General features: G+C 58.8%; 1 protein-coding gene across 13 annotated transcripts in view; it reads right to left on the bottom strand.

The window, feature by feature from the left end:
* Positions 1 to 16,579, bottom strand: part of FNBP1 (formin binding protein 1) — a 127,028-nt gene that overhangs the window by 66,172 nt on the left and 44,277 nt on the right. For all 13 annotated transcript variants that reach the window (XM_055130578.1, XM_055130491.1, XM_055130514.1 and 10 more), the window contains exon 2: positions 10,789 to 10,904. In XM_055130578.1, coding sequence (XP_054986553.1) covers positions 10,789 to 10,904 — 116 coding nt within the window. The remainder of the gene's footprint in view (positions 1 to 10,788; positions 10,905 to 16,579) is intronic.

Raw genomic sequence — 16,579 nt, 5'->3', positions numbered from 1 at the left:
CCCCGGCATCCCATAGGGTCCCCCAGGCACAGCCAGGAGTGATTCCTGAGTGCAGAGCTGGGTGTGATCCAAGAAGCAAAGAAAAAAAAAAAAAGAAAACAAAACTAAAATGATGATGGGGGCGTGATCCCAGCACCCCATACTGTCCTTTGGGCACCTCCAGAAGTGACCCCCAAGCAGGGAGCCAGGAGTAAGCCCTGGAGAGTGGCCCGAACTCCCCCTACACCCCCACCCCCCCAAATCTTGAGGCTCAGGCAGATGGTACAAGGGATAAGGCACTTGCCTTGCACACGGCTGGCCCGGTCTGGTCCCTGCTACTGCACGTGGTCCCCTGGGCGTCACCAGGAGTAGCCCTTGGGCACTGCCGGATGTGACTCCCCCCAGGGCCCCCCTATCATGAAACATATACGTAGGTGAATCCACTTGTCCCTCCACCTTCCGTCACGTGAAGACATTCCTGAGACTGAGATGTTCCCCTCAGAGGCAGAGCTGGGAACAGGCATGGTGCTGCAGCCCCTCACTTCCGGGCGGGAACTGCAACGTGATGGGGGGGGGAGGGGGAGGGGGCGGGGCAGCAGAGAAGGCAGTTCCTTTCGACCCCATCCTGCCGAGGGCCAGCTTCTTACCAGAGCCTTAAGAGTGTCTTCAAGGGGAGGGATGGGGGGGGACATCACTGGTGGTGGAAGATGTGCACGGGGGGGGGGGGGGGGTGTTGGATCCCTGTATGGCTGAAACTCAAACACGAAAGCTTTGTAACTGTATCTCATGGTGATTCAATATAAGTAGATAAATAAAATTTTTAAAAGAGTGTCTTCGAGAAAGCACATTGATGATGTCTCAAAAGAAAATTTTTGTTTTGTTTTTTTTTGAGGCCACCCCTGATATTGCTCAGGGGTTCCTCCTGGCTCTGCGCTGAGGAATCCCTCCTGGCGGTGCTGGGGATGCTGGGGGTCGAACCCCTTAAGCTGCTTAAGCTGCATGCAAAGCAAACTGCCTCCCTCCCCGCTGTGCTTTGGCACTGGTCCCTCAAGTGTTAAATTAAAGGGCCAGTGTCATGCCGGGGAGAGTTCTGAGGGCTGCCGGGACAGGCTCTGCACGGGGAAGCCCCGGGTTCAACCCACAGCAGCACACAGTCCCCTGACCACTGCCAGCGGTGGCTCCACATCATCCCCCCCCCAAATCCCCAAGCATTGAGGGCCAAGACCGTCCAGTTGCTCACCGCTCCGCCCCCCCCCCAAAACAATGCTTGTGAACCCGAGCTGTCACTGGGTCTCCAGGAGGACAATCTTTGCGGGATGTGTTGGGGTTGAACTGGCAGATTAGCAGGATTGAAAACGCTCAGCCCAGCCCGCCCCTCCGCACGCCAGCCCTCCCTGCCCTCAGCAGCCAAGGTGCTGCCGGGGCTCTGCATCTCCCCCACTCTGCTTCGGCTTCCCTGGAGGGCACCGTCCCAGGAGGCCCCAGGGCCACTTGTTTTGCCAGTGACTCGGGTCCACTTCCCTCTCGTTCCTGGCTGCCGCCCCCTCCCCTTATTTTACACTTTGCTTCTTCCATTTACTAACAGAGTTCATAGGAAACCGGGCACCGCTCAGCGGTCCCTCAGGCCTGCGAGTGACCGTGACTGTCCCTCACGAGGGGCGGAGACACGTCCTGGGAATCCGGATGTGGGCCCGGCTGGTGGGATCTGCCACAACTCTGGACAAGTCTGGGCTTTCGAATTCCAAGGGAGCCCGGAGCACCCGGCAACGAGAGACGAGAGACCGAGAGACGGTGGCAAGGAAAAGACGCAGACAGGAGGGGGCGGGGCGGGGCACACACTGACTGCACAGTGTTTGAGGCCCCGGGTCCGATCCCTCCCTCCCTCCCTCCCTCCCTCCCTCCCTCTCTCCTTCCTTTCTTCCTTCCTATTTTATTCCCAAGGTTTTGTTGCTATTTTTGTTTTGGTCACACCTGTGATGCTCAGGGGTACCTCCTGGTTTCACACCCAGAAATTACTCCTGGTGGTGTTCAGGGGACAATATAGAATGCTGGGAATCAAACCCAGGTCGGCCGCATGCAAGGCAAACGCCCTCCCCACCCTACGATCACTCCAGCCCAAACTTCAACTTTTTTTTTTTTTTTGCTTTTTTGGGTCACACCCGGCAATGCACAGGGGTTACTCCTGGTTCTACACTCAGGAATCACCCCTGGTGGTGCTCAGGGGACCATATGGGATGCTGGGATTCGAACCCGGGTCGGCCGCGTGCAAGGCAAACACCCTACCCGCTGTGCTATCGCTCCAGCCCCCCAAACTTCAACTTTTAAACTAAGAATATGCCCCACCTAGGGGCTGGAGCGATAGCACAGTGGGGAGGGCGTTTGCCTTGCACGCAGCTGACCCTGGTTCGATTTCCAGCATCCCATATGGTCCCCCGAGCACCGCCAGGAGTAACCCCTGTGCATCGCCGGGTGTGACTCAAAAAATGAGTAATTAAATAAAATTAAAAAAAAAAAAAGAATATGACCCCCCCCCCCCAATTCTGAGTTCATCCCCTCAAGATCCTTTCTAGGGAGCCAGCTTGAAGGGTTATTTATTTAAATCACACGTTCTGGGCCCAAAGCGATAGTCCAGCGGGGAGGGTGTTTGCCTTGCACCTGGGTTTGATCCCCAGCACCCCATAGAGTCCCCGGAGCACCGCCAGGAGTAATTCCTGAGTGCAGAGCCAGGAGGAACCCCTGAGCATCACTGGGTTTGCACGCCCTTCATCAAAAAAAAAAAAAAAAAAAAAAATCCACCCTTTGTTTCTATGCCCGTTCCTACGCAGTCATGCGAATAATTCTGACCTCAAGTCCAGCCAAAGGAAGGACACAGCAGCGATGCAGCATGCCAGCCCTTGGGCCCCTGTGCCAGGCCCTCCTAAACAGGATTCAAGCCGTGCAGCGGGCCATCTCTTGCCAAGACCCTCAAGGCCCGAGAATGGTCTCGCTCTGACTCTGTTCGCATAAAGAACATTCAAACTGCTCCTTAAGTGCACCCATGAATAATTCACGAGCAGGAAACTCAAAGCCTCGGAAATCTGGGAGTGAATCTCAAGCGAGGGGAGCTTCCGGGGCGCCCGCTAACGCCCCATTCTCCCGAGACGGGCCTTCTTGCCCTACATGCACGAGGAATCACGAAAAGCAGACCCACACATCAGCCCCAAGATGCATCTTTAAATCTGTGACTGTTTCCCTTGCACACGGCCGACCCGGGTTCAATCCCGGGCATCCCATTCAGTCCCTCAAGAACTGCCAGGAGTTCTCCGTGAGCACAGAGCCAGGAGTAAGTCCTGGGTAACATCAGGTGTGGCTCCGAAGCAAAACCCCCAAAAATCTAAATAAATCAGTCCTTGGGATGGCTTTTCTGAGTGTTGGGTGCGGGGCGGGAACTGGGCCAAGAGATAGCGCCGCGGGGAGGGCGCTTGCTTTGCACGCGGTTGACCTGGGTTCGATCCCCAGGATCCCATAGCGTCCCCTGAGCACCGCCAGGAGTGACCCCTGAGTGCAGAGCCAGGTGGGGCCCCTCAACAAAACAGAACAGAAAGGTGAGGGAAAACAACAGCCTTTGGCCAACGTGTCTGAGACCCACTGGGGGGGAGGGGGGCGGGGGGTGCTCTGCGGGCGGGAGGGGGTGGGGGGGAAGCTGGGAGCCATCCAGGCCCTCCAGAGCTCTGAGGGGGCCCAGGGTCAGGAACTCTGCTTTGTTTTCCAATCTTTCTCTTACTTTTCAGAAGATGCACCCGGACGGAGTGCGCGGAGTCGGGTTCAATGCGGGGACTGTGCAGAAAAGCAGGAGGGAAGAAACGGCAGAGACCGAGACAATCTGAGGTGCTGAAAGGCACCGTCCCCCCTCCCCCCGGTACTGGGGAAGCCGGTGGCCGAGTGGCAGCCGAGACTGTGGGACAGCGAGAGTGGACGCTGCCCCCCCCCCCCCCGCTGTCAGCAGCAGGGGAACTGGCCCCCACCCCACCCCACCATCTCCCAGAAAAGGATGGAGAGAGGAGCACTCAGGAAAGAGTAGGGTGCGCGCCCACAAACCCACAGGTTCCCAAGGGCTGAAACACTGAGCACCTCACGGAGAGCTCAGAGTTCCCGAGATACGAGGAGCAGAGCCGGGGCTCGCCCCACCCCCACCCCACCGGGGCGCTCCCAGGGATGCGTCGAAAGTTCTAGAAGCAGGGCTGGCGCGATAGTACAGCGGGGAGGGCGTCTGCCTTGCACGTGGCCGACCTGGGTTCGATCCCCAGCATCCCAGCTGTTCCCGAGCACCAGCAGGAGTGATTCCTGAGTGCAGAGCCGGGAGGAACCCCTGAGCACTGCCGGGTGTGACCCAAAAACCAACAACAACAACAAGAAGAAAGTTCTAGAAGCAGGGAGCCGAAGGCACCTCCGGCTGGCCGCAAGCAGAAGTAGGGCGGTGGAAGCTACTAACAAAACACAGAGCCGGCCTTGCCCCAGGGCCCGCCACAGACGGCTCAGTGGGGATTATCATTCTTGACATCTCACGGAGGAAAAAGATGAAGCAAAAGTCACTTGTCCCCAAACATGAGGCTTGGTTCGTCAGACGGAAAGTAAAGGCCCTGAGCCACTTTTGGTTTTGTTTCCGCCTCCCCGCCCCGAGGTGCTCAGGCCTAACTCCCGGCTCTGCATTTAGGGGTCACTCTTGGCGGGGACTGGGGGCCCTTGAGGGTGCTGGGTTCAGGCTGGCCAGTGCCTTTCCTGCTGGACTATCTCTCCTGCCCTTTACCTGTCCTTTTTGTTAACTCTTAGCTCTGGAGCACTGTCGTCCCATTGTTCATTGATTTGCTCGAGTGGGCACCAGTAACGTTTCCATTGTGAGACTTGTTACTGTTTTTGGCACATTAAATATACCACGGGGAGCTTGCCAGGCTCTGCCGTGCGGGTGGGATACTCTCGTGGGATACTCTCGGTAGCTTGCCGGGCTCTCCGAGAGAGACGGAGGAATCGAACCCTGGTCAGCTGCGTGCAAGGCAAATGCCCTACCCGCTGTGCTATCGCTCCAGTCCATAATTTTACAGTAAGCTCTAAATCTGTCCCCTGCCTTTTCGGGTTTCTTTCTGCTCGGCCTCCACATCTCTACCACGGTTACTTTAAATTGATTTCATTGGTCACGTTTTACCACAGATCACCTTGGTTCCCTGCCCACCTAGAGCATAACGCTTAATTTGGCCCCTGATGGAGCAGATCATGATTTCAGTAAATCATAAGGAAGGCTTTTATTCACTGACCTGGTCTTTTCCTTCAGCCTGTGATGCCAGCACTACCAGTTTGTGTTTTTCAGCACCTGACAACTTCCTTAAATAATTCCTACTTTCTTTCCCCTAATATAAATCTCAAAAAATTGTTAACTCTTAGGAGTTTAATTTTTTTTTTTTTGGCTATTTTTGGGGGGTGGGGGGTTCACACCTGGCGATGCTCAGGGGTTCCTCCTGGCTCTGCACTCAGGAATCACTCCTGGCATTGCTTGGGGGACCATATGGGATGCTGGGAATCGAACCCAGGCCGGCCACATGCAAGGCAAATGCCCTCCCCGCTGTACTACCGCGCCAGCCCCGAGTTTAATTTTTATAGTACAGCAGGCCCTTCAAGGCCATGTCTTTTTTTTTTTTTTTTGCTTTTTGGGTCACACCCAGCGATGCTCAGGGGTTACTCCTGGCTTCAGGAATTACTCCTGGCGGTGCTTGGGGGACCATATGGGATGCTGGGATTCGAACCCAGGTCGGCCGCGTGCAAGGTGAACGCCCTCCCCACTGTGCTATCGCTCTAGCCCCCACAAGGCCATGTCTTGTCAAAGTAAAATAAAATACAATCCTTTATGGATGCAATATGCACTGTACTTAATTTATACTTAGTTACCCTTTGTTTATAATTAACTCTAAAAAAAAAAACCATGAAAACAGACCAGGTCATGACCAGTTTACCAAGAAAATAATACAAATGGCTTCAATGTACAAAAGCTATGCCCGTCCAGGAGAGAGTAACAAGGCCTTGGCCTTGCACCCAGCTGACCCTCTCCTTTCCCGGCATGGAATTCGGTCCCGTAAGCAGCACCAGGAGTAATCCCTGAGCACAGAGCCAGGAGCAAGCCCTGAGCACAGAGCCAGGAGCAAGCCCTGAGCACAGCTGGGTGGGACCCAAACACTGCCCCACCCCCAAAAAGCTCTTTCATTCAGAGTAAAAAAAGCATGGCTAACCTCAGACACCTCAATTTTTGCTTATCAGACTAGGAAAATAACACTACCCAGAAGTCCCAAGGAAGTAACCACGGGACGGGCCTGGGTGCTCCTTCTAGAAAGTTCTAGCTAGGGGGCAGGAAACAATGTTTCCCAACCTAACGCAACATAGTAACCATGGGCATTAAAACCAAGGCCTGCAGGAAGGAAACGGCAAGGGTTCTCACAGAATCCTCTCTGGAGAGAAAAATCAGGAACTTTTTTTATCTGGGGGGCGCGCCCAGAGGTGCTGAGGAGGTACTCCTGGCTCTGTGCTCAGCGGCAGCGCCTGGCCCAGCTCGGGGATCAACCGGGGCTGGTTCTGTCGTAGCAGAGTGCCCAGACCCAGACAGGCCAGGGGGGCTCACACAGCCGCTGCCGGAGAGACAATACAGGGGGTCCCCCTGGAGGGTCCCCGTAACTGCATGTGGGGTACCACTTCTGCCTCTTCTTGGGTGGAGATTTCTGAGGGTCCGTTTCTGGGGTGCAGGGCGGAGGCTTGGCCACCCCGAGGCGTGTAAGGCTGGCTGTCATTTAGATCACGCTGAGGTTCCCAAACGGGGCAGCGCAGCCAGGGACAGGTCAGGAGAAGGAGGAGGAGGAGAAGGAAAGTGGGCCGGCACCAGAACCGGCACCAGTTCTGGGGGGCACAGGGGCGGGGGGAGAGGAACCGTGTGGGGATTGCCAAGAGGCGGGCCGGAAGTCGGGCAACAGCGGAGTGTCTGGCCAGGGGGGCGGGGTGGGCCCCGGGGTCGGGGCAGGGGCCCCAGGAGAGAGGCGGGAACGGGTCTGGGGGCTTGGTAAAAAGCCTTCCTGGGGCAGGAGCGGGAGTGCAGTGGGTTGGGCACTTGCCTTGCCCGCGGCTGACCCGGGTTCAATCCCTGATCCCCGACACCCAACAGGGTGCCCCGAGCCCCACCTGGAGAGATCCCGGAGCACAGAGCCAGGAGTCAGCCCTGAGCACTGCCCTGCCAGGTGGCTCAGAAACCCCAAACAAACGGGTATCTTTGCCCCCAAAAGTCTTGCAGAAAGAGAAACGGTGTCAGTGGGGGGCGGGGGGCATCCGTGGGAGCCACACCCCACAGCTCTGCACTCAGGGGTCACTCGGGCCAGCCTGGGGGGGCCAGGGGAGGTGCCGGGGTTCAGCCCGGGTGGGGCGAGCTGGGCCCAGCAGACGGCCCTGTGCCCCCTCCCGCCCACGGAAGCGTCCTGCTGGTTTTCATGTTGCTTCTGTGTTTCATTTTTTAAATTTTATTTGAAGGTTTTATTTCAACGCCTTTGGTGGACGCGGTTATTTACAGTCAGTCACGGGCATAAGACGTTCCGCCCGAAAGCCCAGGCCCAGGTCCCCAGTGCCAGCGAGGATGCCGGGCCTGGCGGCTCAGGCCGGGGCCGACCCTTCATCTCGCCGAGGGGGGGGTCCCCCGCCCTGGCGCCTGCCCGACTCGGCCTCCAGCCTCCCCTTCTCGCGCCCGCCCAGGTCTCGCTCCTCGGCGTCCTGTTCCCGGAACCCGGAGATTACGGTGACCCACGAGTCGTGTTCTGCCCCCGCGGCTCCCCAGCCCGGCCCGGCCAGGACATCCGGAGTTTGACCTTGTCTTTCTGACCGGCCTCACCTGAGGTCGCCCGGTTCTAGCCGGGGGCTGCGAGGGCAGGATTTTCCCCGTCCTTGAGTGGCACGATCCATTTTGGGTTTTAGCAACGGGAGGAATGATGGAGTATGCATGCATGGTGTGTGTGTGTGTGTGTGTGTGTGTGTGTGTGTGTGTGTGTGTGTGTGTGTGTGTGTATGCGCGCATGTGGTATGTGGTGCATGTATGCACGTGTGTGTATGCGTGTGTGTGGTGTGTGGGGTGGGGTGCGTGTATGCACGTGTGTGTGTACGCACGCACGTGGTGTGTGTGTCTGAGCGTGTGTATGTGTGTGTGTATGAATGTGTGTGTGTATGTGCGTGTGTGGTATGTGGTGCGTGTATGCGAGTGTGTGTATGTGCACGTGGTGTGTGTGTGTGTATGTGTAAGTGTGTGGTGTGTGTGTATGTGTGTGTGTGTGGGGGGGGTGTTGATGAGAACAATCCAGAGAGTTACTGATGGTGGGTAGAGGAGAGGGTCTGAGGGTGCTGGGGGGCAGGGAGGGAGGGGAAAGCGGCAGAGCCCTGGGGGTGCCGGCTTGGAGGTGTGGGTGATGCTAACTGGTGTGAGTGGGTGTGAGTTTGGGGAAGGGTCTTTTCTGCCTGCATCTTCCTGGCGAAGATTCCACAGCAGGAGACGGGAGGGGGTCCGAGAGGGGAGCGGCTAAGTGGAGCCCTTAGGGGGGGACGAGGCCGGGCGGGAGAGCTGTCCCGGGGCTGCGGCACTCGCCCACCCACCCGGTTAGACCATCAGGACCACTCGGCCCCCCTGCAGCACGGGGCGTGGCCCAGAGGCCCTCCCCCAACACAGGAGAAAGGAGAGGGGGGAGCAGAGGCCCCAGGGGACAGTCGCAATGAAGGCCTGGGTCGAGTATTGACTGGGAGTGGGGCGAGTCTTGCGGGCACTTATCCCGGCAGCCCCGGCTCCTTCCCAAGGGCACCGGCAAACAGACGTCACCGCTCAGGTCTCAGCTGAGTAACCTCACGGCACGCGGCACGCTCTGTCGCCGCTGTGAGACCCCAGGGGGAGGCTGAATGACCCCCGGCCCCCGCCCGCTGGGTCCCGGGCCTGCGGGCCTCTGGGGATTCCCGGCAGCTGGTACCTGACTCGAGGAAGCAAGGCAGATGAGGAGGCAGGAGGGGAGAGCGGCCGTGCCGCAGAGACGGAGAACGGAGAGACTGGCCCGAACCCAAGGCGGGGCCTTGTTTTGGTGAAAGCCGCTTTTCAGCCCATTTTCACCCCACTGACCCATTTTAAGGCCCGGCGGGGCCCACTGCAGGACCCCGCAGCCGAGCTTCATTCTCCAGAGCGTCCCCGGCTCTCCCAGCCCTCGGGTCCCCTGAGACAAATTCCCCCAAGGGACGTGAGCAACGGCCCTGGGCCCGGGGAGTTCTATGAAACGCCCTTTCCCTGAGTCCGCTGAGCTGGGCTTACGTGCTCCACGGGGCCCAGACCTGTCACCCCTCCCAGGGCGCCAACACGCCCAGCTAAGCCGGCCAGCCCTGGGGCCCGTCCTCAGAGACACGACATACCCCTCCCGGGCTCTGCACTGGGATGGGACGTTTCTGCAGCAGGGGGCACTTCGGGGCCCGAGCGGTAGGACAGCGGGGAGGGCACTTGCCGTGCATGCAGCTGACCCGGGTTCGATTCCCAGCCCCCCACAGGGTCCCCCAAACCCAGGAATCTCTCAGGAGTGATCCCTGAGTGCAGAGCCAGGAGTCGCCCTGAGCATCGCCACGTGTGGCCCAGAGACTGAAAATAATGAAACAGAATGCCGGCGGGTGCTGTTTCGGGGGCAGGACTGCAGCACCCCCCAACTGAACCGGGGAGAGTCGAACGGGTGGGCCAAGGTGGACGGTCAAACAGGCCAGACCGGAGCAAACGGGACCACGTGGATCCACAAAGCCGCGGAGAAGGCACAGACACAGACATGCCACACGTGTGCTCACACGGGCTCCCCACGGGAAGGGCCGATCACAGACCTCGGACACGGGGCCCAGGGGCCTCTGCTGGCACAGACGCTTGGGGGTCTCACCCAAGCACGCCTGGGTTTGCAAGGCGAGGTAAACTAGACGGCGGAACCCAGCCGCTGCCTTCCGGAGACAGAGAGGGAGGGGGCGGGGAGGGCACTGGGGTGCTGGCGAGGCACGTGTGGGACCCAGGCCCAACCCCCAGCCACGTGGTCTCCTCCCTCAGCCTCCCCTGGCAGTGCCACGTGTGGTGTCAGTGGCCCCCAAGCCCTGCTGGGCTCGCCCACCGGTGGTCCCCGTCACAGGGCACGCGGGAGGGGTCCTGGTGCCCCCGAGCATCCTGGGACAGGCCCCCTCCCCCTCCGCAGCCCCCACACGTTCACAAACAACTGGCTCTAAAACCAAGAGCGTGAGGGCCGAGAGCCAGGGCAGTGGGGCGGGCGCTGCCTTTGCACTGGCCAGGCCGGGCGGGCCCAGTCCCTGGCGTCCCACACGCTCCCCTGAGTCTGCCAGGAGCAATCCCTGGGCACAGAGACAGGAGTCGGCCCTGAGCACCACCGGGTGTGGCCCCCGAGCCCCAGTACATAAATAAACTCGACAGCAATGAGAACTTCGATTGCGTCTCTGCTGCGCTGCAGAAAAGGACCCTGCAGGGACAATGGCCACTGAGACCACAGCTAGTCGGGGAAGCGGACGCCTCACACGGGGCAGACCCCGCCGCCGGCGAGGCACAGCGACCCAGGCACCAGCAGGGGTCGCTCCCGAGCACCCCAGCATCTCTGCGGGGGGCCCAAACCGCCTTCCCCGCCCAGCCCCCACCCCCGAGAGGAAAGGATTAGTACCACCGTCCGGTCCCCAAAGGGGATGCTCTGCAGGACTGAATTGGGACTAGGGATCCTCTTTCGGTCCATCTTGCAGGTTCCGGGATCAGCTCACCTGAGTTGCTTTGCATAGCTGAGCTCGATTTCTGTTCTCTCCTTCACAAATTTGATGTATTTCTCGAGAATATCGATTCCCCACTGGGTGTGTTTTTCTAGGTTGTCAAACTGATCCTGTTAAATAGGAGCAGAGAGAGAGAGAAGGGAGAGTTTAGAGTCTTTCTGTGACTCGCGACAGGGAATTCACGCAAATCTCCACGACACACGGCCACGCAGAAAACATTTCCACGTGTCCGGGCAGTTTTCAGTCAACAAGACCAAAGAGCCTGAGAAGGCCCAGGGGAGGGCCAGGGACATGGACAGCAGGTCGGGTGCCTGCTTTGCACACGGCCCACCCTGGCACCACACAGAGTCTCCCGAGCACCATAGGAGTAATCCCTGAGCACAGAGTCAAGAGTAAGCCCTGAGCACATCTAGGTATGATCCCACCCCAGCCCCCAAGAAAAGAGGAGCCAGAGAGACAGTACAGTGGGTAGGGTGCTTGCTGCCTACGTCAGAGCCCCTAAGCACCCTGGGTGTGGCCCCCAAATAACAACAACACCAAATGATAATAATAATAACCCATAAAAAATATTTGCCTTGGGGCTGGAGCGATAGCACAGCGGGGAGGGCAATTCTTTGCACATGGCCGACCCGGGTTCGATTCCCAACATTCCATATGGTCCCCTGAGCACCGCCAGGAGTACTTCCTGAGTGCAGAGCCAGGAGGAACCCCTGAGCATCATCGGGTGTGACCCAAAAAGCAAAAAAAGAGAGAGAGAGATTTACTTTTGAACCTATGTTTTAAAATTAAAGAAAAAGAAGAGATAAATATCTCAGATTTCCATTGGTTATTTTCTGATTTTTTTGGGGGGGAGGGGGGTCATCCCTAGCAATGCTCAGGGGTTACTCCTGGCTCTGCACCCAGTGGTGCCCGGGGGACCCTATGGGATATCAGGGATCGAACCCAGGTTGGCGGCCTGCAAGGCCAAAGCCCTCCCCACTGTGCTGTTGCTCCGGCCCCGGTTTTCACTGGTCTTTGCTCCTGCATAAGGCACGAGATTCCCTGACTCCCTCCCCGAGAACCCGGCCAGGAAGACGCTCTCAGCACTGCGCCCCCGACAGGCCAGGAGCTGGGCGGAGCCGAGCAGCCCCCAGACGCAGTTCTCTGGAAGCAACCGACCGACCGACCACGGGATAAACATCTGCATGAAGGATCCGAGCGCCAGTCACAGGCGCTCCCGACCGGAACCCAGCCAGGTCCCCGCTCCCGGGAACCCGGTTTCTCAGCGACCGTCTCTAACCCCAAACTCCTCTGGGGCCAGAGGAATAGCACGATGCGGCGGGCACTTGCCTGGCAGCAGCCGACCTGGGTTCGATCCCCGGCACCTCGGACGGTCCCCCGCATGCAGAGCCGGGGGTAAGCCCGGGGTCTCACCAGCGGTGGGTCCCCCCAGCAGAAACAGGATGGTTGAGCGAGGGGACGGCTGTCCCGGAGGGAGGACATGGCACCGGCGTCAGCACTGCGGACGTGACCTCCCGGCATGGCTCTCGGCCCCGCCCGCCCGCCCGTCCTGATAAAGCCACGTGCCGCCTCCGCCACCGTCCCTGCCCTTGACGGCAGCGACAAGAAAATTTGAAACAGATGAAAAACTAATCAACCCACTTGCATTCTTGACGAAAATATGGAGAACTTAGTGGAAAAAATAAAAGCCAAATCTTCAAAGGACTCCTTTGTGAGCTGGGAGCATAAAAGGCCTTTGGGAAACAGGCCCTGCCCTCGGCCGGCCGGGGTTCGATCCCCGGGAGCCCCGTATGGTCCTCTAAGCCCAGCCGGGAGTTAACAATATGGGTAATTAGCAAAACCACACTGAGAAAGGTGGCCTGCTTTGGGGTCACACCCAGTGGTGTCGGGGGCCCCTGGGGACAGGGCCCGTGGTGATTCACATCTTTCTGAGTCTCTAGTGTCGGCCTTACTAGGACACGGCTGAATTTTCACTGGGCCTCTGCACACATGCTGTTCAGAGGCCCTATTTTAGCGAAAGTCTTTGGGAAAAATTAAAATCCACACGGGGCCAGAGCGATTAGCACAGCTGGGAGGGCGTTTGCCTTGCACACGGCCAACCCAGGTTTGATCCCCGGCATCCCATAGGGAACCCCAAGCACTGCCAGGAGTGATTCCCAAGTGCAGAACCAGGAGTAAGCCCTGAGCATTGCCATGTGTGACCCAAAAAGCTAGATAAATAAAATCCACACAGGGGCTGGAGCAATAGCACAGCGGGCAGGGCCTTTGCCTTGCATGCGGCCGACCCGGGTTCGATTCCCAGCATCCCATATGGTCCCCTGAGCAACGCCAGGAGTAATTCCTGAGTGCATGAGCCAGGAGTAACCCCTGTGCAACGCCGGGTGTGACCCAAAATGCAAAATAAAATAAAATAAAATAAAATCCACACAAACGTGTAATAAAAAACAGAGGAGGACCCCAGTAGCTTGTGGGGGATAATTGTAAACATACTCAGGGGATTCCAAGACCAAACTCTACAAATACTTTTTTGGGGAGGAGGTAGGGGGGCACACCCAGTGGCGCTCAGGGGGTCCTCCTGCCTCTGCACTCGGGAATCTCTCCTGGCGGTGCTCTGGGGACCCTATGGGATGCCGGGGATCGAACCCGAGTCGGCCGCGTGCAAGGCCAGCGCCTACCCCCGCTGTGCCAATACAAATTCCTTAAAGCCTCGTTGGCGTGTGGAATTAGGAATCCGGGCCATGAATCCTTCCCCGTCAGGGCGACCGAGCACTGGGGTCTCTCCCGCCCGTGGAACGGCTCCTCGGCTGGTGCTAGAACACAACGCTACGCGCAGGTCGTTTGGGAAACGTCATCTCAGGCTGGGAACTAGAGGAAAACCCACATCTGCCTCCCCCCACCCCACCCCCACCCCGGGCCGCTGCCGGTTCACAGAGGCAAACGCCACGGCCCACAGTTCACATGTCGACTTCGGGTCTAGAATTTTCTCAGGGCAACAAACGCCACGAGCTCTCCGCTCGAGTGACAGGTGACTTCACTCCCCGGGGGCTGGGCCACGGGAACGGGGGGCGGCCAGAGGTCCCGGGGAAGAGCAAGTGGTGTTTACCCGTGCAAACAGCAGCCCGCCCGCAATCAGAGAGCAAACGCTCTTATCACACGAGGGCGTTTCCAAACAAGACAGGGAACGGCCCGGGGTGCGCCGAGGGCAATCCAGGTTTGGGCCCCGGCACCCCAGAGGGTCCCCCGAGCCCCGCCAGGAGCGGCCCCTGAGTGCAGAGCCGGGAGGAAGCCCTGACTACAGTCAGGGGTGGCCCCAAAACAAAACAAACCAAAATCTGCAACGTGGATTGATCTACTTGGTTTGGGGGCTCACAGCCACACCTGACAGTGCTCGGGGACGCGTCCGAGCTTGGCGCTCAGGGGACTAAAGCCAGGCTCTTGCGCACCAGAAGCACGTGCTCAGCCCACTGTGCTCTCTCTGGCCCTAAAGTGGACTGGTGCTGGGGGGGGGGGCAACGGCTACCACCTGCCCTCCGGGCCACTCCTCCATCCGTGCCCAGGAACCCCCCAGTCTCGCCCTGTCCCCCACCACTTACCCCGCAGTGCAAAGAACCTCAGTGAAAAAAGACAATGTCCTTGGCGGGGCTGGGGGCTCTCTCCTGCAGTGCTCCGGGACTCTAGGGGCCACTCTCGGCAGTATTCATAAACCAGGCTGGCCAGTTCAATACCAGGGCCTGCGGACAGTGTTTTTTGATTTGTTTTGTTTTTGTGCATATCAGGTGGTGTTTAGGGGTTACTCCTGGCTCTGTGCTCAGGAATCACCCCCGGCAGTGCTCGGGGTCCCTACAGGATGCCGGGGATCGAACCTGGGTCGACCGTGTGCAAGGCAAGTTCCAAATTCTCTGTACGATTGCTCCGGCCACAAGACGCAGTGTCGATGGGGCCCTGAGGTGGTGGGGGCTTTCAGAGCTCTGCTCTGTGTGTGTGTGTGTGTGTGAGCGTATGAGTGTGTATGTGAATGAGTGTGTGTATGAGTGTATGTGAATGAGTGTGAGTGTGAGTGTGTGTGAATGAGTGTGTGAGTGTGAGTGTGTGTGAGAGCATGTGTATGAGTGTGTATGTGAATGAGTGTGTGAGTGTGTGTGTTTGTGTGTGTGTGTGTGTGTGTGTAAGGGGGTTATCAGTGCCAAGGTGTGAACCTGGGTCTGCAGCACGCAGGCCCTGCCCACTGAGCTTTCTCCCCAATCCCTCTCTCCTGCCCCCCCGGGGCCTGCAAGGAAGTAAACGTACTGCTAAGCTTCCGGCCCCAGAGGACGCCGCAGGAGGGTTCCGGAAGCTCTGGGTGCCCAGGGATGACGCTTCGAGGACATAAACGCTGCTTGAAAGACGCTCCCTTCCAAGATGACGAGAGCAGACAGAACGACTAATGGAAAATCATGTTTAATTGAAGGGCTGCTATATATATATCCACTCAGCGCCCCCTCTCCACAGCCGAGGGCTGCAGATGGGCGTGTCCAAGGAGCTGGCCACAGCCAGACAGGTGGATTCCAAGAAGCGGGCCCTCCCCGCCCTCTCAGCCCCTGGAACGCAAGCACCCGGGCTGCAGCCGCAGACCAGCAGCCTCAGTCTCCGGGCTCCTCCGGGGCTGGGTTTGTTTTATGGGGGGGAAGGGCAGGGCTCACTCCTCACTCTGCTCAGGGGTCACTCCTGGCGGTGCTCAGGGGACACTACGGGGTGCCAGCGATCGAACCCAGGTGGGCCGTGAGCAAGGCCAGCGCCCTCCCCACTGTGCTATCCGGCTCCTGGTTCAGGCTCCTTTAAAGGCTAAAGATGGAATCAAATAGGCCGGCGGGGCCGGGGGGCTGCCCCTGAGGGCTGGACGGTGTCTGGCGCGCCCAGGGGCACCTGCCACCCTAAGGCTGCCAAGCACGGTGGCTGTGGTGTGTTGCTGGACCACAGGCGTGAAGAGACCAGTACCGCAGGCGGGGCACTTGCCTCGCACGCGGTGGACCCAGGTTCGACCCCAGCATCCTACAGGAGCCAGGAGTAATCCACGAGCACTGCCGGGTCAGGCCCCCAACCCCTCCGCCCACACACACAAACACACACACAAACACACACATAAGAAAGAGATGAGACAGGAAGTCGCCAGAAATGGGTTTTTTCCCCTTAAAATTATGCAGAAGGATGACACGAAACAACACTCAGAATTAACACGAGGAGGCCAGGCTCCTCTCCAGCCCTGTCCCTTCCGGCTTCCGGTCACTGCGGCCACACAGGCCCGGCCCAGCGGGTGGGAGGGGGCTGGGCAGCAGCAGGGACAAGGTGACCCCCGAGCTCGGGCTGGGCTGAGCCAGGAAGCTGCCTGGACAGGGGCTCCCGGGAGCCCTGGGGTCTCGGCCTCTTCAGGCCTTGGAGACAATGATTTTCTTTTCCCTTTTTTTTCAGTTTTGTGGCCACACCCAGTGGTGCTCAGGGCTGACTCCCGGCTCTGTGCTCAGGGATCACTCCTGGCAGGGTTCCTGGGACTACGGGGGGGGGGGTGCTGGGGATCGAACCCCGGAGGGCCTTGTACAGGCCAAGCATCTCTTCTGCTGAACTATGGCTCCAGGCCAGGCTCAGATTGTCTTGTTAGGTTCTTTGCGGGGGGTTGGGGGGGCACAACCAGCGGATTCAGTGACTACTCCCAGCTCAGTGCTCAGGAGAGCATGCGACATGCACGATGAAGCCCAGGGCTCCCAGATGCAGAGCCTGTCTAGCAGAGGGGGCTGGAGTGACGGTGCAGAGG

The sequence above is a fragment of the Sorex araneus genome, chromosome 1, assembly GCF_027595985.1.
Source record: "Sorex araneus isolate mSorAra2 chromosome 1, mSorAra2.pri, whole genome shotgun sequence".
NCBI lineage: Eukaryota > Metazoa > Chordata > Mammalia > Eulipotyphla > Soricidae > Sorex > Sorex araneus.
This window is presented reverse-complemented; position numbering and strand designations above follow the sequence as displayed.